The 25,277-nt window shown below is 42.7% G+C and overlaps 1 protein-coding gene across 1 annotated transcript in view; it reads left to right on the top strand.

The window, feature by feature from the left end:
- Window positions 1–15,442: 15,442 nt before the first annotated feature.
- Window positions 15,443–25,277, top strand: part of LHFPL1 (LHFPL tetraspan subfamily member 1) — a 52,337-nt gene continuing 42,502 nt past the window's right edge. Inside the window, exon 1 of the mRNA XM_061137261.1 lies at window positions 15,443–15,824. Coding sequence (XP_060993244.1) covers window positions 15,443–15,824 — 382 coding nt within the window. The remainder of the gene's footprint in view (window positions 15,825–25,277) is intronic.

Here is a 25,277-nt window from a genome sequence, read left to right as displayed (position 1 = left end):
TCTAATAATTAGGGATGTTGAGCATCTTTTCATGTGCCTCTTGGCCATCTATATGTCTTCTATGGAGAAATGTCTATTTAGGTCTTCTGCCCATTTTTTGATTGGTTTGTTTGCTTTGGTGATGTTAAGCCTCATGAGCTGTTTGTAGACTTTGGAGACTAATCCCTTGTCAGTCACATCATTTGCATATATTTTCTCCCAATGGTTGAGTCCCTTTGCTGTCCACCTGAAACTATCACAACATTGTTAATCAGCTATTCTCCAATACAAAAAGTTAAAAAAAAAAGTAGATCTCCCTCAACCTCATTATTCTTTCAGTATAAGTACTTTTAAAATCACTCAGTATTCATCACTGTTTATTATTATCATGTTTTTTTCCACTTGAAACTATCACATTGTTAGTCAGCTATACTCCAAAACAAAGTAAAAAGTTAAAAAAAACAAAACAAAAATAAAGTAGGTCTTCCTCAACCTCATTACTCTATCAATATCACTATTTTTAAATTACTCAGTATTCATCACTGTCTATTATTATCATGTTTGTTTGCTTGTTTAATCTTTTGCATCTCTTTGAGTCGAGTGTAAACATCACAAGGGACCCTGTCTATCTTTAACTCTTGTGTTTCCAGCACTTAACACAGAGTCTGGCACACATGAGTGATTAGGAAGTAACTGTCAGGTAGCCTTTTTCCAAGAGGGAAACAACAGCATGAGTGATGGATCTCCCCACCTAATATATAGGACTTTTTAAGAATTTTGTTTGCTGACAAACATTTTCCATATTTTTTTCCTTTTTAAAAGTTAATTTCCACATTAACACACTTACAGAAAGATACTCATAGTAGTCAATATAATACAATTTAGTTTAATTTATACTGCACAAGATGGACTAAAAACATTGTACATTATTTAAGTTTTTTTAAAAAGGATTGCAATCTGTTTTTAAAAAATCTATTATAAATATAGTAAAGATTCTCTCTCAGAAGTTGTTAAAGCAGTCAGTAAGATCCATAAACAATTTATCTTTGGTTTACTTCTTAATAATACACCCATTGCACTCCAAAGGCTCTAAGTTGGCGCAGTAAAAATTTTTGATATGTTTCAGTGTTGGCTGACTAGTGTGTTGAGAGTGGGGAGACGTCTGTGTGCAACACATAAACAACTATGGTAGCTATTGTATTTTGGTTAATATTGTTACAGCTTATAAATCTACACAAAACAAGACTGAAGTAATTCCCTGAATCTGAATTCCAGTAATGTGTGGGAATTGGATTGTACCAGCTCATGAGAGTAGACTGTGTATGTATCTTTCCAACTCCACTTTCATTGACTTCAAGTTGGTAGCTTGAAATTGGCCATGGTGGGAGTATTTACACCATGGAGATCAGCAAATACCACCAATCAGGGCTCTCTTGCTCCCATGACACCCAAAACCAGTTATTAAATTAAGTATTTACCTGCCCAACACATCACTCAGTTCAGTTCAGTTCAGTTCAGTCCCTCAGTCATGTCCGACTCTTTGCGACCCCATGAATCGCAGCACGCCAGGCCTACCTGTCCGTCACCAACTCCCGGAGTCCACCCAAACCCATGTCCATCGAGTCAGTGATGCCATCCAACCATCTCATCCTCTGTTGTCCCCTTCTCCTCCTGCCTTCAATTTTTCCCAGCATCAGGGTCTTTTCAAATACTCTTCTCATCAGGTGGCCAAAGTATTGGAGTTTCAGCTTCCACATCAGTCCCTCCAATGAACACCCAGGACTGATCTCCTTTAGGATGGACCAGTTGGATCTCCTTGCAGTCCAAGGGACTCTCAAGAGTCTTCTCCAACACCACAGTTTTGGTTAACACTAATAAGGTCATTGTCCGAGGGTAATAAGAAAACTCATCAAAGAGTTGTTAGTTCTAATTTTTATGCAAAAAGAAATATAAGTTTCATCCACACTGTGAAAACTCCATTAATAGCTGAATGAATAAAGAAGATGTACATATTTATATACAATGGAATATTACTCAGCCATTTAAAAAATGAAAGCTTGCAATTTGGGACGTCTTGAACAGATCTAAACAGTGTTATGCTAAGTGAAATAAGTCAGATAGAGAAAGACTAATACTATATGATTTCACTTGTATGTGGAATCTAAAAACTAAATCAAATAAGTGTACAAAACAAAACAGAAACATACTCATAAAGAACAAGCTGGTGGTTGCTAGGGGGGTGGGAGAAGGGGCAAGTGTTGCATGAAATAGGTGAAGAGAATTAAGTGGTACAAGGGTAGGTAATATACAGCATAAGGAATATATAAATAATACTATAATAACTTTGTATGGTGATGAATGTTTGCAAGACTTATGGTGATCATTTTGTATTAAAGTGTCAAATCAATATATTGTACACCTGAACCTAATATGACACTGTACATTAACTATACTTCAATAAATTTTTAATCTCTTGGTAATGTAAAAAAAAAAGAAATATAAATTTCATTTCTAGGTTTTCAGTCTAGAACTGAAAATATAGTATAAGCAAGATGTAGCTACCATATCCAACCTGCATGAGTGACAGGTCATAGAGTCTATGTGGTTTTAAATTTGTATTCACATAATGCAAATTCTCCCAAGTTCAAAGGCAATGGGACTCTGGAAATAAATGGTCCCTTCAAGTAAGACTAGAACAGAGCATAGAACCAGAGTAAGAAGAAAGTTTATTTAAAATTTTTTTAAAAAGTAGCCCCTAAAGAAAAAGCAGCTTTGATGAAAGAGGAAAAATAATTTAAGTTATATGCTAGTAATTATATGGCTTGTTTTGGGGGTGGTTAAAATATTCTGGAATTATATTGCAGTGATGGAGTGTACAATTTTGTGAATATACTAAGAAAACCATATTCTATACTTTTAAAGGGTGAACCTCATGGTATGTGACATATGTCTATAAAATTGTCAGTTAAAGACTTAAAGCATATTGGAGAAACATGTAAACGCAGGTTCAAAGAGTAGCCAGTTAACAGAGAAATACATTTTTGTAGACTTAGCAAATATTTGGCTTATACTGATCTCTAGTGTATTCTTAACTTCACAGATTGATTCTAAAGAACTGGCGAGGGTTGACTGGCACCTTCACAAAGCTGAAAGCAAGCAACGCTTCTCTTAATTTCACTTTCCCTCCCTCTTTTTTCAACACCCTTCTTATAACAATTAACATAATGTCTCTGTTATAATCTATTGGTGTGGATCTAAACCAGTAGTCAGAATTTTTTTTTAAAATAGCCAGAGCGTAAATTTTTTAGGCTTTGTGGACCATGAGATCTTTGTCACAACTACTCAGCTCTTCAGTTGTAATGTGAAAACAGCCATAGATGATACATAAATGAATGTTATGTCTGTGTGCCAATAAAACTACAAAAACAGGCAGCCTATTGAATTTGGTGCATGGCACAGGCTCCAGCTTGCTGACCCCTTGTCTAGACTGCAAAATGTTGTGGGAGTGTTGATTCTGCTTGGGAAATTCTATTGTACAGAGCAGTGTTTTGCAAACTAAGAATGGGGGTGGAGGGGTGCTATGTATCAGAATCACCTGTCACCATATCTTATCTTTGCAGGATCTCTTGTTTCATACTGATCAAAGGCAGAATGTAGGTATTCCCCAGGTCCCTGGCCAATACCCATTTTAGTATTATTAAAATATTATATATCACTCTGTCCCCTAAATGACTAATAAGATGTGTTCCCTTCTCAATCCTTCCCATATGATATTATGGAAGCAGGGCTGAAAAGCCTTTTCAGATGTAAATTTACCAAGAGCTGCAAGATGCCAGCAAATTTTTTTTCCAAGGTCACTGCTGCTGCTGCTGCTGCTAAGTCGTGTCAGTCGTGTCTGACTCTGTGTGACCCCACAGACGGCAGCCCACCAGGCTCCACCGTCCCTGGGGTTCTTCAGGCAAGAACACTGGAGTGGGTTGCCATTTCCTTCTCCAATGCATGAAAGTGAAAAGTGAAAGTGAAGTCGCTCAGTCATGTCTGACTCAGCGACCCCATGGACTGCAGCCTACCAGGCTCCTCTGTCCATGGGATTTTCCAGGCAAGAGTACTGGAGTGGGGTGCCATTGCCTTCTCCTTCCAAGGTCACTATCAATTGTTAAATTAAGAACAGGAAGCACAACTTTACCCAATAAATTTGATTGTTATTTAGCATAGTTTCCACGGTATTCCCCTCAAGGGAACTGGAGGCACAGGAAAAAGAGGATAAAAAAAGGTAAGTAAAAATTAGCTCTTAGAATTGCAAATAGTGATGTTACCCAAATGTCAGGTGTAGCCGCTAAGCAAAAGGCAATCTTTATCAATGCATAACACAAAATCACTATCTTTCTGATGTCAAAATTTTCAGCCATATCTCACACACAGTGTCTGTTAATATCAACTTATTTTTAATGAGAAAGGGTCAGCATTTTTCTTTATATAGTCCCATATCTGAAGCAGTAGTGCTTAAGAGGACATGAACAGGAAGATTATAAAACTTATCTTGGGAGTTTATACTGCTAAAAGTCTGACATTCAACCTATGGGGTCACCCCTTCCTCCCCCAGTAACTGCCTTAGTAAGCCATTATTACAGATGGGAATGTGGTTTATCAGTGTGCTGGAGCAGGAAAAATAATGGTTAGAAAGTGCTGGTGGGAAGTAGCAAGATAGACAGATGCATACATTCATGAATATAAGGCTATATCACTGATGAAAGACAGGAATGCCCATGGGAAAAATTTCAACAACTTCATTAAATACTCAGGCTACAATGAATGTGCTAAACTGCTAGTTCATTTGCTCTCATATTCTGAATCATAACAGGCCTGATAACCTCCATAGCATTCTGAGAAGGTAAGTGGGCCATTATGGAAGGAAAGTTTCTTTGGATCAGTCTAGTATGCTCTATTAGGGCTTCCCTGGTAGCCCAGATGGTAAAGAACCCACCTTCAATGCAGGAAACCCCAGTTTGATCCCTGGTTCAGGAAGATTCCCTGGAGAAGTGAATGGCTACCCACTCCAATATTCTTGCCTGGACAATTCCTTGGACAGAGGAGCCTGGCGGGCTACAGTCTATGGGGTCGCAAAGAGTCAGACATGACTGGGCAACTAACATACAACAACACAACGGTATGCTCTATTAAGTTTAGCTAGTTACCATTCCTTCTTCTAACTCATTTTGTTCAGCCAAGTTCCCTGTTCACAAGGCAACTCAGAGGTGAAAGAAGACATATATGCAAAAAATTGATACAAGGTAGAAGGTAATAAATTTCCTGAAATAAATATAGAGTGCCAGGGACATTAGAGGTGGGAGAAATGACATCAGCTTGGAGCAGAGTGTCAGGCAAAGCTTCATGACTTTCCAGACTTCTCAATTCTTCGCTCAAATATAAGAGCAGTTATTGGTGCTTTGGGATATTAAACATTGACTTTTGGTAGTGCTGCTATTATTTTTTGATAGTACTAATTTTTTTTAAAGTATTATTTAGCCTTTTCAATGTGTGATTTTAAGTTTTTCAGTGTAAACTTGAGACACCTTGGAGTCATGGATGGCCCTGTTGGAGCACCTTCCCCATCATATAGTGGAAATCAGTTTGGGGAAGGGTTTATTCTGTCCTACTCCCTTCAGGCATGTGTCTACTGAGTCATTTCCAACCATGTAAATCTGCTATGTAATATGCATGGTGAGATTATTTAGGGTTTGGGAAGTTAGGGAGAACATCTATTCCTCGGCAGGCATTTGGGCAGCAGGTGAGGAAGTGAGACAGCTATGCAGTTCAAGTGTGGACATATCTGCACATGCTCACACACACACACATACACACACACGCACACACTCTCACTTACTCACGCACAGCTGACTTGGCATCTGTGAGGATGGAGGTGGGGGATGCTGTGCCCGCTAAGCTACTTAAGTGCCTGCATGTCTGAGGCTGACTTTGAAGCCTCCAGCGTGTTTGGAGTTAATTCCCACTAGGTTAGACTCCGCCTCTCTCTCCCAAAGGTAAAGCAAGTTTTTTTCAGGCATCACTGCAAAGAGCAGCTGGAATTCCCATCCCCTCTGACAAGCTGTGAGGAGAAGTTGTTTCTCAGATGTGAGTCCGAAGAGAGGGAACAAGTCAATCAGCCTTCGTGGTCAGAAGGTAAATTTGCAACTTGGGCCAAATACAATTGAAACAGCTGGATAAGAAACTGTTTGCTCTCCCTTTGCTCAACCCCCCTTCTCCCCTTCCTTTCTCAGGCTTCCTGCCCTTTCATCTGACAGCTCAGAGAAGCTGTTTTCTTCCCAAAGGCAAACTGGTTCATTTTTACTTCCTCAAGTCTGTTGTTTACACAGAGGCTAAGAGGAATCAGGGCTGGATTCCCGTTTCGTGTTGACACGGTGTGAAGACCTAAGAGTTAAATGCTGGTTGGTTTCCCCAGGAGAGTTGGTAACTTGAGTAGAGGAAGTCCGGGTCTCTGGGAGTGGAGGGAAGGATTTTGTTCTGACCTGTCTATAGAAATAAAAGTGGATCGGGTTTGCTGATGTGCTGGGTTGACTTCTTAGACTTGCCAAAATTGGGGTTATGGTACTGAATTGGGGTGCTGGGGTTAAACTGAAATGCAGATATTGAAGTGAGTTGGACTGGAAGTAAAAGATTGCATTTGCTCAGTAAATATTTGAGTTCCTACTGTGTGCCAAAGCATGATGATTTCCAGAAAAACCTGAAATAGTTTACTTATAAATCCATTCTTGAAAGGAACACTGGGCCAAATGATTCTGTTTCATGGTAGGAAACAAAGCAGAAAGAAGTCTCATGGTGAGGAGAAATCACTGAGAGACTGGTTAGGGGAGAAAGGGAAGAGGAATAATGTTCCCCTTCTTGAGTGACTCTGAGTCTTCTCTATTACTTAGTGGGACGATATTGTCTTCTCTAGTAGGTGGGAGAATTACCTATCCTGGTGTTAGGATAACATAGCACAGATGATACTTCACTTGAACTCTGTGTTCCATCATCTTTATTTTATAGAGGAAACTCAAACTCAAAGGTTTTAAGTGAGCCTTTCAAGTTCATCTAACTTGTAAGGGGCAGACCTCAGGACCCTATCCCAGATCTGGATTCCAAAATCTGGACTCTTGTCCATGAAGATGCTATTTCTCAATCATTAGTTTCCATCAGAATCAACTGAGGATTTTTGAAAAATGCAAATTCCATAGACTCTAATTCAGTGAATCTTAAAAGGAGGTCGTAGTCTACATTTTTGACAAGTACTGATGGTGATTCTGATGCAGAGGTGTTAGGGGACCCCATTTGAAAAACACTCTTCACATGCCAGACTGCCTCTCATGTCTGCTGAAGTAGTAGAAGCATTCAGTGCACCTTCTTCCTACACTGGCTAGATTCATTGAATGGAGGAGGTTAGCTGTGGTGGCATTTTATTCCTTACTGGAGGTCATGGGTAGAGGGAGTACTGGGCAACAATAGCAGGGCTGGGACTATTAACTTAAGGTTGTAGGGAAAAGCTTTACCAGTTAATCCATTGTTGATAGAACTTAATGGTGTCTTGCCAGAGCAGGCTGGTTGGAGTAGTTCCTAACCGGTGGAGGGTGTGAGATAGGTCTCCTAGCCAACCAATTGAACACTAAAGGTGGTGGCACTTGTCCAGGCAGAATAAGACCTGGGGTGAAGATCTCTGATTGATACCCCACTTTCCAAAGCAAAAGACAGACAGGGAGCTCAATGAGCAGTATTTTATTTTATTTTTACAAAGAAGGGAGAAGCTCATATAAAATTTAGGAAATCATTCCAATTTTCACCTTTCTAATCTCAGACTCAGCAGAAAGGGAATAGCCCAGGACTTAACATGGAGGTTCTTTTTATGGGCTCTCCCTGTCTCTCCATGGCCAACTTGATTATTTATAATTGACCTTCTAGGTTATTGATGACTCGGTTGGTCCTCTGCACTAACTCCCTGGCTTCCTGCCTCCCAACATCTTACCTCCTGGTGAATATCTTTACCTCAGGATGGAGAAATGCAAATAAATGAACAAACAAACCCAACACAGCTACTTTTGCTAGTCTTTCTACCCCAGATTAAAAGAGGATGGGAGGAGGGAGAAGGCTTAGAAAGACAATCCACAAGCAAGAAAGCTGAGAATTTGAAAGACAAGATTCAGACCTAAAGTGAGGTCTTTATAAGCATAGAGTAGAATGGTGGTTGCCAGAGTCTGGAGGAAGGGGGAATGTGGAGCTGTTTCTCAGTAGGCATAAAGTTTCAGTTACACAAGATGAATAACTTCTAGAGATATTCTGTACAGCTTTGTGCCTGTGGTTAACGATATGGTGTTGTGCACTTCAAAAATACACTGCAAGGATAGACCTTATGTTAAGTTTTCTTAACACACACAAACCCACAAAACAATATAAGGAACTTGTTTTTTCAATTTGTTTATTTATTTTTAATTGGAGGATAATTGCTTTACAATGTTGTGTTGGTTTCTGCTGTAAAACAACATGAATCAGCTATAAGTATACATGTCTCCTCCCTCTCCAAACTCCCTCCTACCCCCACCCCATACCAACCGTTTAGGTTGTCACAGAGCACTGGGTTGAGCTCCCTGTGTTATACTGCAACTTCCCATTAGCTATCTGTTTTACATATGATAGTTTATGTTTCAGTGCTACTCTCTCAATTCATTCCGCCCTCTCCTTACCCTCTATGTCCACAAGTCCATTCTCTAGGTCTGCATCTCTATTCCTGCCCTGCAAATAGGTTCATCAGTACAGTTTTTCTATATTTCATATATATGGGTTAATACATGATATTTTTCTCTTTCTGACTTACTTCATCCAGTATAAGAGGCTCTAGGTTCATCCACCTCACTAGAACTGACTCAAATTCATTACAAGGAACTTTTTGAAGATTATGAACATATTCAGTGCCTTGGCTGTGGTGATGGTGTTACAGATGTAGGCATGTGTCCAAACTCATTGAGATATATACATTGAATATGTGCAGATTTTCATATATCGCGTGTACCTCAATAAACCTTACAAAAAGTGAGGTCTTCTTCAAGTTACCACAATACGAATGGGAAACAAACACAATTCTGGGGGTAGATAAGTCATGAGATGATTTCAGGCATAGGAGAATCTGGAGAGATGCCCATTGTGGAGATGTATAGAGGAGAAAATTCTGGAGGAACTCAGGTGGCAGAAAATAAGGCGGGAAATACTTGGAAAGTGGTTATAGATTCTTTTTGAGGCTGTGTTTGAAGCAGGTGGCACTTGTGGTAAAGAATCCACCTGCAGTGCAGGAGACCAAGGTTCCATCCCTGTGTCCGGAAGATCCCTTGGAAAAGGAAAGAGCTACCCACTCCAGTATTCTAGCTTGGAGAATCCCATAGACAGAGGAGCCTGGCGGGCTACAGTTCATAGGGTTGCACAGAGTTGGACACAACTGAAGTGACTTAGCACGCACTGAAGCAGAAAGATCTAGAATGGTCAGGTTGCTTATATACCCAATTTAATACAAGAGCAAGAAATTTTTCTGGAGTAGGACTCTATTTACCCACTGAAGCCATATGCCTATGCCTATTAATTATTTCTTAAAGTCTCAACACTGAGTATGATGAGTGAAGTGAAGTGAAGTGAAGTGAAGTCGCTCAGTCATGTCCGACTCTTTGCGACCCCATGGACTGTAGCCTACCAGGCTCTGCAGTCCATGGAATTTTTCAGGCAAGAGTACTGGAGTGGGTTGCCATTTCCTTCTCCAGGGGATCTTCCTGACCCAGGGATCAAACCCAGGTCTCCCGCGTTGCAGGCAGACGCTTTACCATCTGAGCCACAAGGGAAGCCCGACTATGATGAATAGGGTTGGCCAAAAAGTTCTTCCAGGTTTTTCCGTAAACTGTTATGGAAAAAGCTGAACAAACTTTTTGGCTAACCCACTATTTGTTAAAGGGTTGGCTAGTAGGCTATGCACACTGTCTGGGGGTGTGAGGAGAAAGGCCTATTCATATTCCCTTGCCAATAACAGTGCCAACAAAGCTGCTTCTCGCAAACCAGTCCAAAACCAGTAGTGTTTGAGTCCTTTTCCATGGAGACTGGGGAGGAGATAAGGTGTTGGAAGAATTTGCTTTGTTTTTCTCCACCAAGAAAAATACAAGAGCAATGTTTCCAGTTTCATTAATACTAAGTAAGTGCTCACATATAAGTAGGGATACACAGGAGTGAAAAGTTGAGAACAAATGATCACAGGCTTGGGAAGGAGACACCACAGGGAGAGGTAGAGTGCTCATTTGGGGAGGGAAAAGTCCAAAGGTAAGGTACCAGCAGGGCTTCTCCTGTGGCTCAGATGGTAAAGAATCCTCCTGCCAATGCAGGAGATGCAAGAGACACAGGTTCAATCCCTAGGTTGGGAAGATTCCCTGGAGGAGGGCATGGCAACCCACTCTAGTGTTCTTGCCTGGAGAATCCCATGCATAGCAAAGCCTGGTGGTCTACGATCCATGGGGTCGCAAGAGTTTGACACAACTGAGCAACTGAGCACAAGATACCAGCAATCTGAGTTAATCTGTGTTGATGAAGGGCTCTTGTCAGGATGACAGTGGCCAATCTGTCCTCCATTTCCTCTGAGGACCTGACCAAAGGAATTTACCTTAAGTTGGTAGTTGGTGATGGACAGGGAGGCCTGGAGTGCTGCGGTTCATGGGGTCATAAAGAGTCGGACACGACTGAGCGACTGAACTGAACTGTATCAGAAAAAGGTTTAAAATGAGACGTAAATGATTTATTGACAGTGAGAGTTATCAAGCTACTGAGAAAAACTGTTGAGTCCTCTTTCCTCTAGAGTTCTTTAAAAGCAGTATAGATAATCATTTGATGTGTATGGCTTAGGAGGGTTTCCTGCATCTTATAGGTTGAAATGACCTCTATCCATGAGTCTATGTTAGAATGACCACTGTATCCTTACTACTAGTCTCTAGTAAGGACAATAAATTTAGGGCAGCCTTCATGCTTCCACCCTGGTCATTATAACTTTCTAGCCACATTCACTGCATCTCATACTGTCACTCTCAGAAACAGGCATGTGATCCATTGAGGAGATAGAGCAACGAAGGGGGAGAGACCATGTGATAAACAAAGAGAGAGGGGCAGTAGCCAACCTAGCAATACCTGGTTACTGGACCATTTAGCAGGAGCACTGGGGTGAGTTCTTGGTTTCTGAAATCCAATGTGGCTCTGTGGTGAGGCCTTCCAGGACAGGGAAACAAAGTGATTGCTACATGAAATATACAAGAGAAGTAAAGTGAAGTATAGCATTATGTGTGACTTTTATTTATGTGAGTGTAAAAGAGACTTGGCTAGCTCCTGGGAATGAACCTGATTGCTTTGGAGGGCTATCATGAAGAGAGGTTACTCCATGACAGCTGGTGCAGTAACTCAAAGCACTTGGTTGAATGCATTTCTCTGTGTGAAGGTAGAACAGTGTACATGCAGACCCCACATGGCCGATTGCCATAGGAGAAGCTGGACTGGAGCTTATTTTGTGCTCAGAAAATATTGAGCAATGGGATCTCTGACCTCCCTTTCTTGACTGCATGAGGTCAAGCCTATGATTCAGAAAGGTTTTACCTTCAGGATATAAAGATTTCATCTCTCCATTATTTAATTCCATGGTCACTTTTCACTTCATATTGTTTGAATCCTAGAGAGAGAGCAAGAGAAAATTATCTGTGGCAGTGATTCTCAACCTGCTGTCCATGGATTGTGCTGGCTCACCACACTTCTAGTCCTAGATAGAGTGACTAACTCATCCATTTTGGGACTTTGTTATTTATAGTTTCATCCCTGACAATCCCACATCCCTTAGTCCCAAGTTAACTAGCATGGCTGGACATCCTAGTTCTAAATGAGATAAGGAGAACGAGTTTTTCCTGAAGTTGAAAGTATTTAAATTCTGAAAGCCAATGAGTTTTTCTAAAGCTAAACCTATTTAATTTAAACTGAATTTTGTGATTCCACCTTCCTATCTCTTGGCTTCAAAATGGCATCTTTAAAATGAAATGATGGTAACAGGGGTTACCATAGTAGTCTTATAGTAGTCTTATAGTTTTTTAAACAGCCTGACTTGGCACAGATGGTGATTACCTTACATCAGAAGCCCTCCTCCTATTTTAGTATAGTCTAGGTACCACTCACCGATTTAATCCCTTTCTCTGCCTTATACTCTCTGCCCTTCTACTGGATTTTGTACTGGGACTTGATCTCAAGATGATAAACATTCATGGTGGACATATAGGGCTAGTTCTGACTACAAACTTGAAATAGCTAATGCCCTGGTCTTTATGGTGACATGCTGGGTAGAGAAAGTCACCTTCCTCCTGCCTTGCCTGTCCTTCCTGTCTGATTTTTTTCATCATCCTTAAACAGATTTGCCATTGTGGGTGGGAAACCATGGAGGCTTTTCATCAAAACACTTGGTGTGATGAGGAAGACTATGGGGAAGGTGAAGTGAGAGGTGAGAAATGATGGTGCTGCTATTTGAATCACTGTGTAAATTTGGGCAAGTTCCTTAGCTTTCTTTTTTAAATTTATTTTTAATTGCAGAAAAATTGCTTTACAGTGTTGGTTTCTGCCATACAAAATGCAAACCAGCAGTAATTATACATATATCCCCTCCCTCTGGAGCCTTCCTCCCCTCTCCACATCTCACCCTTCTGGGTCATCACAGAGGACCAGGCTGGGCTACAATAGCTTCCCACTAATTATCTACTTTACAAATGATAGTGTATATATGTCAGTGCTACTTTCTCCATTCATCCTGCTCTCCTTCCCCCACTGTGTCCACAAGTCCACTCTCTACATCTGCATCTCCATTCTTTCCCTGCAAATAGGTTCATCAGTACCATTTTTCTAGATTCCATATTTGCTCATTTGTAAACCAGGGGTACTACCTTTCCTACCAACCTGAGGAGATTGTTTGGCAGAGCACATGAAATAATGGTCTTGGAAGGGAATATGATGGTGCACCCAGCAGTTGTTTATCAGCTTGTTTCCTCTCATCCTCTGGCCTGGGCTTCTTCACCAGGAAGTGAGCTCATAAAAGAGAGCTGCTTGCATTTTCCATAATCTTACATGCTCTAATATAGCAAGCAGAGGCATTACCTCATTGCAGCCAAGCATACCTGCTTTCTAACAGCAATTACTCAAGACTAGTTTCACTTCTCCTGTTGGCTTTCAACCCTGCGTCACATCTTTCTTTCATTCCCTCAACTCTCAGGCACAAAGCCTCATTCCCTGGGGCCCAGCTCAGGGCACTTTCTTCCCAAGCTCTAACATTCCAAAGTAAACACCTGCGATTTATAGTCTCTGCTCCCTTCCTGCGCAAAACACCCAGCACACAATATATCTGTATTGGGAGGGGAATTGTGGTGGAGCAAGAAAAGAGCATTATACTAAGAATCGGATAACTGGACTCTGATCCAGCTAGGGTACTTCACTAGTTCTTTACCCTTGAGGAAATCATTTCCTCTCTGTATTCCCATCTGTAAAGTGATAGAGGAGGAGGGTGGTTCGCACTGTGGAGTACAAAAGTACTGGCCTAGGCATCTGTAGATTGGGTTTCTTATTCCAGTCTGGCTGCTTGCTAACTTCTCTGTGATTTGGGGGAAATCACTACCCACTTACAGGGCCACACCTCCCCATATGTAAAAAAAAAAGTTTGAATTAGGTGATTAATCAAGATTTCTGCCAGCCTAGAAATTGGATGCTTCTCTAGAATGGGTTTCATTAAACATACATGGATGGCAGTGCCTGCTTCATGTCAGACATTGTTTGGTGATAGTTGTGACAGGGCTCATGGCTGGGCAAGGTCCTTGAGACCCTGAGTACAACTGCTACTTGTTGCTGGCCATGTCTCAACTGGCAAGGTGGTGACCCCATGGACAGTTCCTATAATTCCCCTGCCTTTGGTCCCCTACCCCTTCTCCCCTTTCCCACCACCTGTAACTTTAAGCTGTGGTGATGAATCATGGAGTTTCTGAAACAGATTCCACCATCTGTTTGCTGGAGATGTTCACAGGGCTGTCAGCAGGCTGCAGTGTGGTCTCTGGCTGCCTTCATTGAGAAACAGGCCAGAATGCAATGGCAGATTAATGTAGTTGGGAGGGAAGCAGTTGATTTTTGACAGTGGGGTCTGTGAAAGCCATTTGTGAGCTGGGCTGAGGAGATTAGATCTAAAAAGGCACTCAGCATCTTGAATCTGAGACGACTTGTTCCAAAAGGCATCTTGAAAGGCCCTTACAGCTCGAGATCTATGTTCCTGCATCCAGGCAGGGGGCACCAGATCTGTTTCAGAGAGAGGAGAAGTTTTCATGATTATATTCAGCAAAGGACTGGGCAGTTTTTCTTAGTAAACAGTTTAGTGTTAAACAACCCTCACTGTTTGGGAAGGTGCCTCCCATTTTGTTCTTGGGGAAAAGTGACTGAACAGAGCTTGCTCAGTGATGAGCATAGGGAGTGAGACTAGGTGCCCCTTATTTTATTTACCCATTTGAACCTAACTGATGCAATACTGGGGAAGCCCAAGTTAATGCTCTATTGGATATCCTACTAAGGTCAAATGGGCACTCCATGGTGAGTGCTCCTTCCCTCTTCTCCCTTGGAGTGTGGGCAGGCCCTGTGAGTGATCTTCCTTCTTCCTTCACTCTCTGAAATCACCTTGGTTCCTGGCCCTCTTGAGGCAGTACCTCCTTCCAGGCCTCAGGTAAACAAGGTTTTTCCATTGGAAATTGGGGGCTCTCTGGAGAGCCTAGGTTTGATTCAGGCCTCCCTCCTACCCGTTGTTCCATGCTAGATGTCAAGAACTAAAAGCTGTCTGTTTGGGTTGCATTGGGCTTCCCAGGTGGTGCTAGTGGTAAAGAATCTGCTTGGCAATGCAAGAGATGTAAAAGATGTGGGTTCAATCCCTGGATTGGGAAGATCCCCTGGAGAAGGGCATGGCAACCCACTCCAGGATTCTTGCTTGGAGAATCCCATGAACAGAGGAGCCTGGAGGTCTATAATCCATAGTGTCACAAAGAGTTGGTCACAACTGAAGTGACTTAGCATGCACACACTCAGGCAGGCTGCATTGGAGTAGATGGAACAGTCACTAATTCACTTCTGTGGTTCTTCCATTGCAGCCTAGAGACCATAGAAGTCTGAACCAGGTGGAAGGAAGGGAAGATGGGAAAAGTGGTGGAGAGCAGAATCCCATAGGGACCCAAATGATCCTCGAAACAATAACCTTATCCAGAAGTAAGGGCCAAGAAGCACATGACTGAGCCCTGGGGCTGGCCAGGCAAATGAAAACTAGGCTGGTGGAGCCTACATGACAACTTTCTGCATTTGGTGCTGTGAACCGACTCATCTCCCCATCCCCGCCAAGAAACCTGGGACCATGAGGAGCAGCCTGACCCTGGTGGGGACCCTCTGGGCCTTTCTGTCCCTTGTTACCGCCGTGGCCAGTTCTGCCAGTTACTTCCTGCCTTATTGGCTCTTTGGATCTCAGCTGGGGAAGCCAGTGTCATTCAGCACATTCCGGAGGTGCAATTACCCTGTGAGGGGAGAGGGGCAGAGTCTGATCATGGTTGAAGAGTGTGGGCGCTATGCCAGCTTCAGTGCCATCCCCAGCCTGGCCTGGCAGATGTGCACGGTGGTGACAGGTGCTGGCTGTGCTCTGCTGCTCCTGGTGGCACTGGCTGCTGTCCTGGGCTGCTGCATGGAAGAACTCATCTCCAGAATGATGGGACGTTGCATGGGAGCTGCACAGTTCGTGGGAGGTAAGACTGTGTGGCTGAGATTGGGGAGGTTGGGGAGCTTTGCAGGGGTGGGTAGAGTGGGCATATTGCCTTACAGGGAAATCCACTCTCAGCTTCTCCTCTTTGTCCAACTCTAAGGCTGTGAATGGGCTAAGGCTGTGAATGGGCTTCCCTGGTGACTCAGATGGTAAAGAATCTGCCTGCCAATGCAGGAGACACAGGTTTGATCCCTGAGTCGGGAAGATCCCATGGGGAAGGAAATGGCAGCCCACTCCAGTATTCTTGCCTGGGGAATCCCATGGGCAGAGGAGCCTGGGGGGCTACAGTCCATGGGGTCACAAAGAGTTGGACATGACTTGGCAACTGGACAACAACAACAAGGCTCTGAAAGGGAGATCCTTTGAGATACCTGGTCTGGGACTCCCCAAAGTGCAATCTACATCAGGGTTTTATTCACAGCAAGATTGGCTAGCAGGCAGAGTTGATATCTGTTTTTTTGGCCCTGATTTTCATCACATTCTTTTTCCTGCAGAGTGCCCATTTAACATATTATCCAGGTCTGCTTTGCAGAGGAAGCAACTCTAGTATACTACTAGTATGGTATACAACTCTATACTCCAGTATTGCTACTGCTGCTAAGTCACTTCAGTCGTGTCCGACTCTGTGCAACCCCATAGACGGCAGCCCACCAGGCTCCCCTGTCCCTGGGATTCTCCAGGCAAGAACACTGGAGTGGGTTGCCATTTCCTTCTCCAGCGCATGAAAGTGAAAAGTGAAGGTGAATTCGCTCAGTCGTGTCCGGCTCTTAGCGACCCCATGGACTGCAGCCTACCACGCTCCTCCATCCTGGAAACCAGGCAAGAGAACTGGAGTGGGGTCCCATTGCCTTCTCCGATACTCCAGTATTACAGTTCCCAAATAAACTTGACCTCTAAGATCCCTGATCGCTGGTAGTTATCTGAGGACCGTGATCTGATTAACACATACACAAAGGTTCTAATTACTAAATGAGTTTAATATGCAGTCCTCACCAAAAAAATACATCTCTAATAGTGAAATGCTAGCTACCAGGCAGACTGCAGTTGACCACTTATCTGGCAACATCTAAGGCTAGCCCTGACTGGTAGCCATCAACAGTCTATTCAGGTTTCCTCTGGCCCCGACTCACTCTACTTATCTTTTCTCTCATTCAGTCTGCCTCTAAATTTAGTGCAGGAGACCTGGGATGCTGGCAGTGTGTGGATGGGCTAGGAAAGGACAAAATGCAAAAATGGCAGAGTGTAGGAAAGCAATGGGAGTGGTTTCATTTGAACTGAGAGGAAAAAGGCAAGTTTAGACACACAGGCAGATATATGTGTGAATGTATGAGCTATTTTTTACACCTGAATGGGGAAATGGAAAAAAGTGCTGGTAGAATCAATGGCTGAAGTTTGTTGTTGTTCCTGAAAAGTTTTAGAATTCCTATTCATTATCACTGTCATCTCCATTAGCAGCACAGTGTGGGTGACTGGAGCCAGGAAACTTCGATCCCACTTCTGGCTCTTTTGTTAAGTTGCCCTGTGGCTGTAAGCAAATGACTGACCTCTCTCATGTTCACTTTCCTTCTTTCCTTGAATTGGTTCATTGGCAAGATAGCCCAGATCCTCATTTTCTTCTTCTCTCCGATGACTGCATTCAAGTAGCCTTGCAGTGCAATGGTAGTGATGACCTAAGACAGTGCTTCTCATCAGGGACTGATTTTTTACACCCCTCACCCCCACCAGCAGAGGACATTTGGTAATGTCTTTGAGACATTTTTGGTTATCACAAATTGGGGAGGGTGCTACTGACAATCAGTGGATAAAGATGAGGGATGCTGTTAAATATACCACAATGCATAAAAATAAAATAGTTGCCTACTCCCCAAAACAAAGAAATATCTGGTCCCAAATGTCAATAGTGCCAAGATTGAGAAACCCTAAGCTAAGATATGATTTCCTTGCCTTCTTATGAAAAGTACCGGATTCTCTTTTTGTGCCAGTTAAGGTGATGTTAAGATGTTTCCCTCTTTCCCTAGACTCATTGTAAAAATTTTAAATTTGAATTAACATTCTAATCTCCCTTATGTATGAACTTTCCCATTACTAATGATTTTCTGGCCACATTGGAAAGTCATTACATTAATTTCTCTCTTCCCCTTGAAAACCCTGGTACAGAGCTAACAGGTTACTAAGGCTGGTCTAAACCAATGACTTTAGCCCCCCTTTGTGGGCTCCACAGATATTACAAATGAGTCTTAAGTAGGCTCACCTTTCACCTGCTTTCTTGGGCTTACTATGACTAGCTTGGTACTTCTATGGGCTCATTATTTCAGGAAGTGATACTTAGCTGGCAGAGAAAGGAGTGCTTCTTACAACTCATATTTATAGCCCAGGGCCCAGCTCAGCGCCTGGCATATAGCAGGCATTCAGTAACGGTAGAAAGAATGAACATATGGCTAAGGCAATGTCTGGTATATTTTGGGATAAGTTGGTCACATGAGAGCTGGCTTCATTCACATCCTTTCCTTTTTTCCAGGCTTTCATTCAAGGGTATTAGCACCCTGAATTCTCTTCTCTTCTGACTTGAGAGTGACAACTTAGCTTCATTTGCTTTTCTAAGAGTTTCCAGCAGAGAGTGAGGAGGGGCTAACTGGTAGGAATAAGAAGGACAGTAGCAACAGTCTACATCTGACTCTAAGAATTAACATTGGCTCCTACAGCCACCTTGCCTCCTACCTTGGGCTTAAGTGAGACTTTCACAAAACCTCTGTGGGTCTCCATATAATACATTTTGGTTGATCTCACCTTTGAGGTCCAGAAACTCAAATTGTTGAAGGAAGATGTGACTAGGTAATGGAGACTTGGGCTTTCTAGGTGGTGCTGGTGGTAAAGAACCTGACTGCCAATGTAGGAGACACAAGAGATGCAGGTCTGTGGGTCGGGATGATACCATAGAGAAGGAAATGGCAAGCTACTCCAGTATTCTTGCCTGCAGAATCCCATGGACAGAGGAGCCTGGAGGGCCATGGTCCATAGGGTCACAAAGAGTCAGACATGACTGAAGGGACTTAGCACGCACATGCATGCAATGGAGACTTAGACACCCATGAACTGAGTGGGGAAGAACTTTAACTGAGTGGCAGATGTCATGCAGAGGCAACAGAAACATCAGTATCATTTTCATCTCGTATGATTTCTGCCATTTTATATTCCCCATTGGCTATTGCTCATAGGAACATAGTCACAGTGTTTATGCTTAGATGAGGATCTTTAAAACTCAAGAATAAAATGCCATTTGACAGTAGTCATGGAAAGAGTTAAGACCCAAGGTGTGCTACAAGGTTTCTCCTTGGGCAAGGGAATAATACTGGACAGATGGCTGAATTTCCACAACTTCCCCATCTGTAATACCAGCCAACTAAGAGTCATTTTCATTTCCTTTTTAGAAACTGGAGCCTGTCAAGGTTATATCAGATGTGAAGGAATGGTAAAGCCTGCTTGAATGTATCATATTTTCTAGGCACCCCTTGGCATACAACCATTATCCAAGGTTCTTCAGAGATCTTGTGCCTCACTCCTCAGAGATGGGCTCTGTTAGTGGCAGAAAGCCAAACCTGAAGAGCGTTTTGAGCTGCACGGATAAAAGACATATGAGAAAGAGCTGTGGGGGTTAAGTTGAAGCCTGTTGTTCAACCGAAGGAAATTGATTTCATTGCTCCAGGCCAGACTGCTTCTCAGAGCTAGTGCATTAACCAAAATATATCAGGGGGAGGAACCCATTTGTTTCAGGTTTGGTTTATCCCTGCCAGACCCCAAACCACTGAAGAGATGGAGTATCCATTAAGAACTACTCCCTCCCCTCTGCCTGACTCTTGTTCCCCAGTTTGGCGGCTGTCCACAGAGATGAGCGGTGGGAAATGGGAGAGACAGGAAGAAATAAAGAACTGCTGGCCTGAGTCAGATTCAGCAAGGTGACCTGATGGGGCCCTTGGGTCCTATTTGCTCCACCTGCAGCCGATCCAGCTGGACAAGTGTAGGGTCCAGAGAGCCTTCCACTGGGACCTTCATGCCCTCCTCTAACCGGGGAAGGAAACATCTGGTCAGGAGATTATTTCAACCCTGGGGATGCTGAGGTTTCCAGCCAGCTGGCCCCTGATCCCTGAGAACAAGGTCATTATTTACATTCCCCTGTGTATACACATGCAACATGCTTGTGAGTTATCCTCTACCTTCAGTGAGAGCTAACCGAAGAAGAAATAGGTGAGAAGTAAATATAAAGAACTCTTGGCAGGAAAAAGTGTAAGATCTTGGATCAGGTTACTTGAGGGAGGCCAAGAATCTTTCTAGAGCAGGGAATGTATCAGAATCACCTGGAGTGCTTAAAAAAATGGTCTCTCTCCCTCTTTCTCATACTAATATACATAGCAACAGGTGGAAGGCTACATGTTTTTTAAAAATCTCCCCAGTGACTCTGATGTGTGTGCTGTGTTCCCTTTCCCCAACCCAAGTAAGAACTACCACTCTGGACGTTTTTTGTTTTGGTTTAGTTAAGCAGATAGAATTCAACACATCCAGACAGGCACTAATGTTTTGCTCCACATAAGGTCCTAATGCTACATGCTTCAAGCTGAATGAAAATTGCCATTGGAGACAGATCACTGAGAATGTGATTCAAGGAAAGGGTGATGTTTTTTTTAAAAACCATTATCTTCTCTGCAAACCAAGCATTTCCTGGAAAGCTTTCCAAAGTGTCATCAGTCATCATTTAACTTATCTTTACCATGTTGAGCAAGGATTATAAAAGTGGCTTTCTGTTTGGGAAATGGTGTTTAAAGGAGTTAACCTATTAACAAAGACTCATGTAGAAGATTTGAAGCAGAGCAGAGAATATGATCGAGGCCCTCTGACTCTCAGCCTTGGGCTTTATGCACTGGTGTCATTGATTTTTCTTTATCTCTTTGGAGAGGAAGTTCTATCTTAGTGTTTCTCAGAGTGGTCCATGAAGCACTTAGATAAGAATTTCCTGGGTGTGCTTATTAAATGCAGATTCCTTAGTGCCTTCCTAAATCTCCCGAATAAGAGCTGATGCCTGGCACTCTGGATTCTACATAGCCTCTCAGGCTGACTGACTTATTTTTGAAAGTATAGTATGAAATATTTCAGATATATGCATCCTAAGGCTTAAGGAATAGATTATTACTGATGTTGTTGAAGTCTTCATACCCTGATCGTATCCCCTTGTCTCCACAGCAAAGGTAACTACTGTCTTGGATTTGTTATCTATTTGTTATTTTCCCATCATGATTCCAGTACCCACTAACATTTGAGAACCTCTGCTCAGTTTCACTCATAGTGTTGCTTTTTTTCTGGAATTCCCTTTTCTTCCATCTCTGCCTGCAAATGTCTGTCCATGTCTAAAAGGCCAGGTCAAGTACAGCCTCTCTGTGAAGCCTCCCTGATCTATTTTAAAAATCTCTAGGAGAGGTGAACTGTCTTATAACTTGGAGAGAGAATATGCAGTGAAATGAATAGGAGAGTTGAGTGGGGGAGTTCCCTGGGAAGGGAAAGCTGAGATATAGTTGGACCACAAACATAAATTTTCCACTATGTTTGAGCTAAAGTTGCTACAAGAGCCATAAATTGAACAAATTAATAACAAATTAACCCAGACTAGACTTCTGCTCAAGGTAGTAAATTCAAACTACCAAATAGCCATATTAGGACAGATATTTGAGAGTGGAGTGTGAAGTGTAACAAAATGACTGCTCACCCAATAGTTGCACTTGTGATTGGGAGGGATGATGGGCAAAGGGGGTTCATAACAGCCAGTTGAGGAGGTTTTCTCTGCCCGGAGACAAAGACTAGGCATCCACCTAATTGAGAATGTGCAGCTGGGAGGGGATTACACAGCTGTTGAAATACGGGGAAGTTGTAATTCTGGCAGCAGGGGAAGATTCAGGACAGCTAGGATTGCAGCAGAAGAGAGGGTTCTGAGGTCTGTCCGAGATCATATGCACAAACATTTGTATTGGCGTTGAGATTCCACAAGGGCTGAAGTCAAGTAAAGTGTCTAATTCCAGACCTCGGCTTGGTCAGAGCAATGATCGAAAACTATAGCAACCATGTTTGGGGAGGACACTTGGTACATTTTGTGATGGGATTCTTGTGGAAGGAGCCGTTGAAGAGGGGAAACAGGATGGCCACCCACTGGTCATCTGCACATGAGCTGTGGGGGAGTAAGGATAGTAACACACTCTAAAGGGCTTTCCCTTTCTAGAAATAGGTGAGAATAGGGAAGTACCCAGCTGAGCATGTGCAGTTGGGACAGACTTCTCCAAGGGGCATACGTGGCTGGAGGAGCAGTAAATCCTTAGTTAGGAATGACACATAGAAAAGTAGGAGCCAGGGCTACAGCTCATACATGGCAGGGCTGAGATTTAAACTAATTTTCTCTATCACCAGAGCTCCTGCTTTTCATATTTTTAGTGGTGTTTTTCTCAAATGTTGGTACCAGAACCTGAGGCATCAGCATCATGAGGGTGTTTTTGAAATGCATATTCTTGGGCTACAGTTACTGAATCAAATACCTGAGGGTGAAGTTCAAGAATCTATATTTTTAATAAGCCCCCAGTCTTCCAGAAGGTGGCAGGGCTTGTCACTGGAAAATGACTTCTATGTTACTATTTGAAGCACATCTTCACATCCCAAATTGATTATAACTGTTGGAGACAAGTATGTGTTTAGTCGCTAAGTCATGTCTGACTTTGCGACACCATGGACTGTAGCCTGCCAGGCTCCGCTGTTTTGGAATGGGTTGCCATTTCCTTCTCCAGGGGACAGGTATTCAGTTCAGTTCAGTTGCTCAGTTGTGTCCGACTCTTTGCAACCCCATGGACTGCAGCATACCTATCCATGGATAGGCCTCCCTATCCATCGCCAACTCTCGGAGTTTACTCAAACTCATGTCCATGAGGTTGGTGATGCCATCCAACCATCTCATCCTCTGTCATTCCCTTCTCCTCCTGCCTTCAATCTTTCCCAGCATCAGAGTCTTTTCAAATGAGTCAGTTCTTCCCATCAAGTGGCCAAAGTATTGGAGTTTCAGCTTCAGCATCAGTCCTTCCAATGAACACTCAGGACTGATTTCCTTTAGGATGGACTGGTTGGATCTCCTTGCAGTCCAAATGATTCTCAAGAGTATTCTCCAACACCACAGTTCAAAAGCGTCAATTCTTTGCCACTCAGCTTTCTTTATAGTCTAACTCTCACATCCGTATATGAATACAGGAAAAACCATAGCTTTGACTAGATAGACCCTTTGTTGGCAAAGTAATGTCTCTGCTTCTTAATATGCTGTCTAGGTTGGTCATAGCTATTCTTCCAAGGAACAAGCGTCTTTTAATTTCATAACTGCAGTCACCATCTGCAGTGATTTGGGAGCCCCCCAAAATAAAGTCCCTCACTGTCTCCATTGTTTCCCCATTTATTTGCCATGAAATGATGGGACTGGTGGAAAAGGAAATGGCAGCCCACTCCAGTATTCTTGCCTGGAGAATCCTGTGGATGGAGGAGGCTGGTGGGCTGCTGTCCATAGGGTCGCACAGGGTCAGACACGACTGAAGCGACTTGGCATGCATGCATGCATGGTGGGACTGGATGCCATGATCTTAGTTTTCTGAATGTTGAACTTTAAACCAGCTTTTTCACTCTGCTCTTTCACTTTCCTCAAGAGGCTCTTTAGTTCTTCTTCCCTTTCTGCCATAAGGGTGGTGTCATCTGCATATCTGAGGTTATTGATATTTCTCCCGGCAATCTTGATTCCAGCTTGTGCTTCTTCCAGCCCAGCATTTCACATGATGTACTCTGCATAAAAGTTAAATAAGCAGGTTGACAATATACAGCCTTGACGTACTCCTTTCCCTATTTGGAACCAGTCTGTTGTTCCATGTCCAGTTCTAACTGTTGCTTCTTGATCTGCATACAGATTTCTCAAGAGTCAGGTCAGGTAGTCTGGTATTCCCATCTCTTCAAGAATTTTCCAGTTTGTTGTGATTCACACAATCAAAGGCTTTGGTGTAGTCAATAAAGCAGAAATAGATGTTTTTCTGGAACTCTCTTGCTTTTTTGATGATCCAATGGATGCTAGCAATTTGATCTCTGGTTCCTCTGCCTTTTCTAAATCCAGCTTGAACATCTGGAAGTTCACGGTTCATGTACTGTTGAAGCCTGGCTTGGAGAATTTTGAGCATTACTTTGCTAGCGTGTGAGATGAGTGCAATTGTGGGATAGTTTGAACATTCTTTGGCACTGCCTTTCTTTGGGATTGGAATGAAAATTGATATTTTCCAGTTCTGTGGCCACTGCTGAGTTTTCCAAATTGCTGGCATATTGAGGGCAGCACTTTCACAGCCTCATCTTTTAGGATTTGAAATAGTTCAACTGGAATTCCATCACCTCCTTTGTTCATAATGATGCTTCCTACAGCCCACTTGAGTTCACATTCCAGGATGTGTGGCTCTAGGTGAGTGATCACACCATCATGGTTATCTGAGTCATGAAGATCTTTTTTGTATAGTTCTTCTGTGTATTCTTGCCACCTCTTCTTAATATCTTCTGCTTCTGTTAAGTCCATACCATTTCTGTCCTTTATTGTGCCCATCTTTGCATGAAATGTTCCCTTGATATCTCTAATTTTCTTGAAGTGATCTCTAGTCTTTCCCATTCTATTGTTTTCCTCTACTTCTTTGCATTGATCGCTGAGGAAGGCTTTCTTATCTCTCCTTGCTGTTCTTTGGAACTCTGCATTCAGATGGGTATATCTTTCCTTTTCTCCTTTGCCTTTCACTTCTCTTCTTTGCTCAGTTATTTGTAAGGCCTCCTCAGACAACCATTTTGCCTCTTTGCATTTCTTTTTCTTGGGGATGATTTTGATCCCTGCCTCCTGTACAATGTCATGTACCTCCGTCCATAGTTCTTCAGGCACTCTGTCTATCAGATCTAATCCCTTGAATCTATTTGTTACTTCCACTGTATAATCATAAGGGATTTGATTTAGGTCATACCTGAATGGCTCATTGGTTTTCCCTACTTTCTTCAGTTTAATTCTGAATTTGCCAATAAGGAGTTCATCATCAGAATCACAGTCAGCTCTCAGTCTTGTTTTTGCTGACTGTATAGAGCTTCTCCATCTTTGGCTGCAAGGAATATAATCAATCTGATTTCAATATTGACCGTCTGGTGATGTCCATGTGTAGAGCCTTCTCTTGTGTTGTTGGAAGAGGGTGTTTGTTGTGACCAGTGCATTCTCTTGGCAAACCTCTGTTAGCCTTTGACCTGCTTCATTTTGTACTCCAAGGCCAAATTTGCCTGTTATTCCAGGTGTCTCTTGACTTCCTACTTTTGCATTCCAGTCCCCTATAATGAAAAGGACATCTTTTTTGAGTGTTAGTTCTAG

The sequence above is a fragment of the Dama dama genome, chromosome X, assembly GCF_033118175.1.
Source record: "Dama dama isolate Ldn47 chromosome X, ASM3311817v1, whole genome shotgun sequence".
Lineage (NCBI taxonomy): Eukaryota > Metazoa > Chordata > Mammalia > Artiodactyla > Cervidae > Dama > Dama dama.
This window is presented reverse-complemented; position numbering and strand designations above follow the sequence as displayed.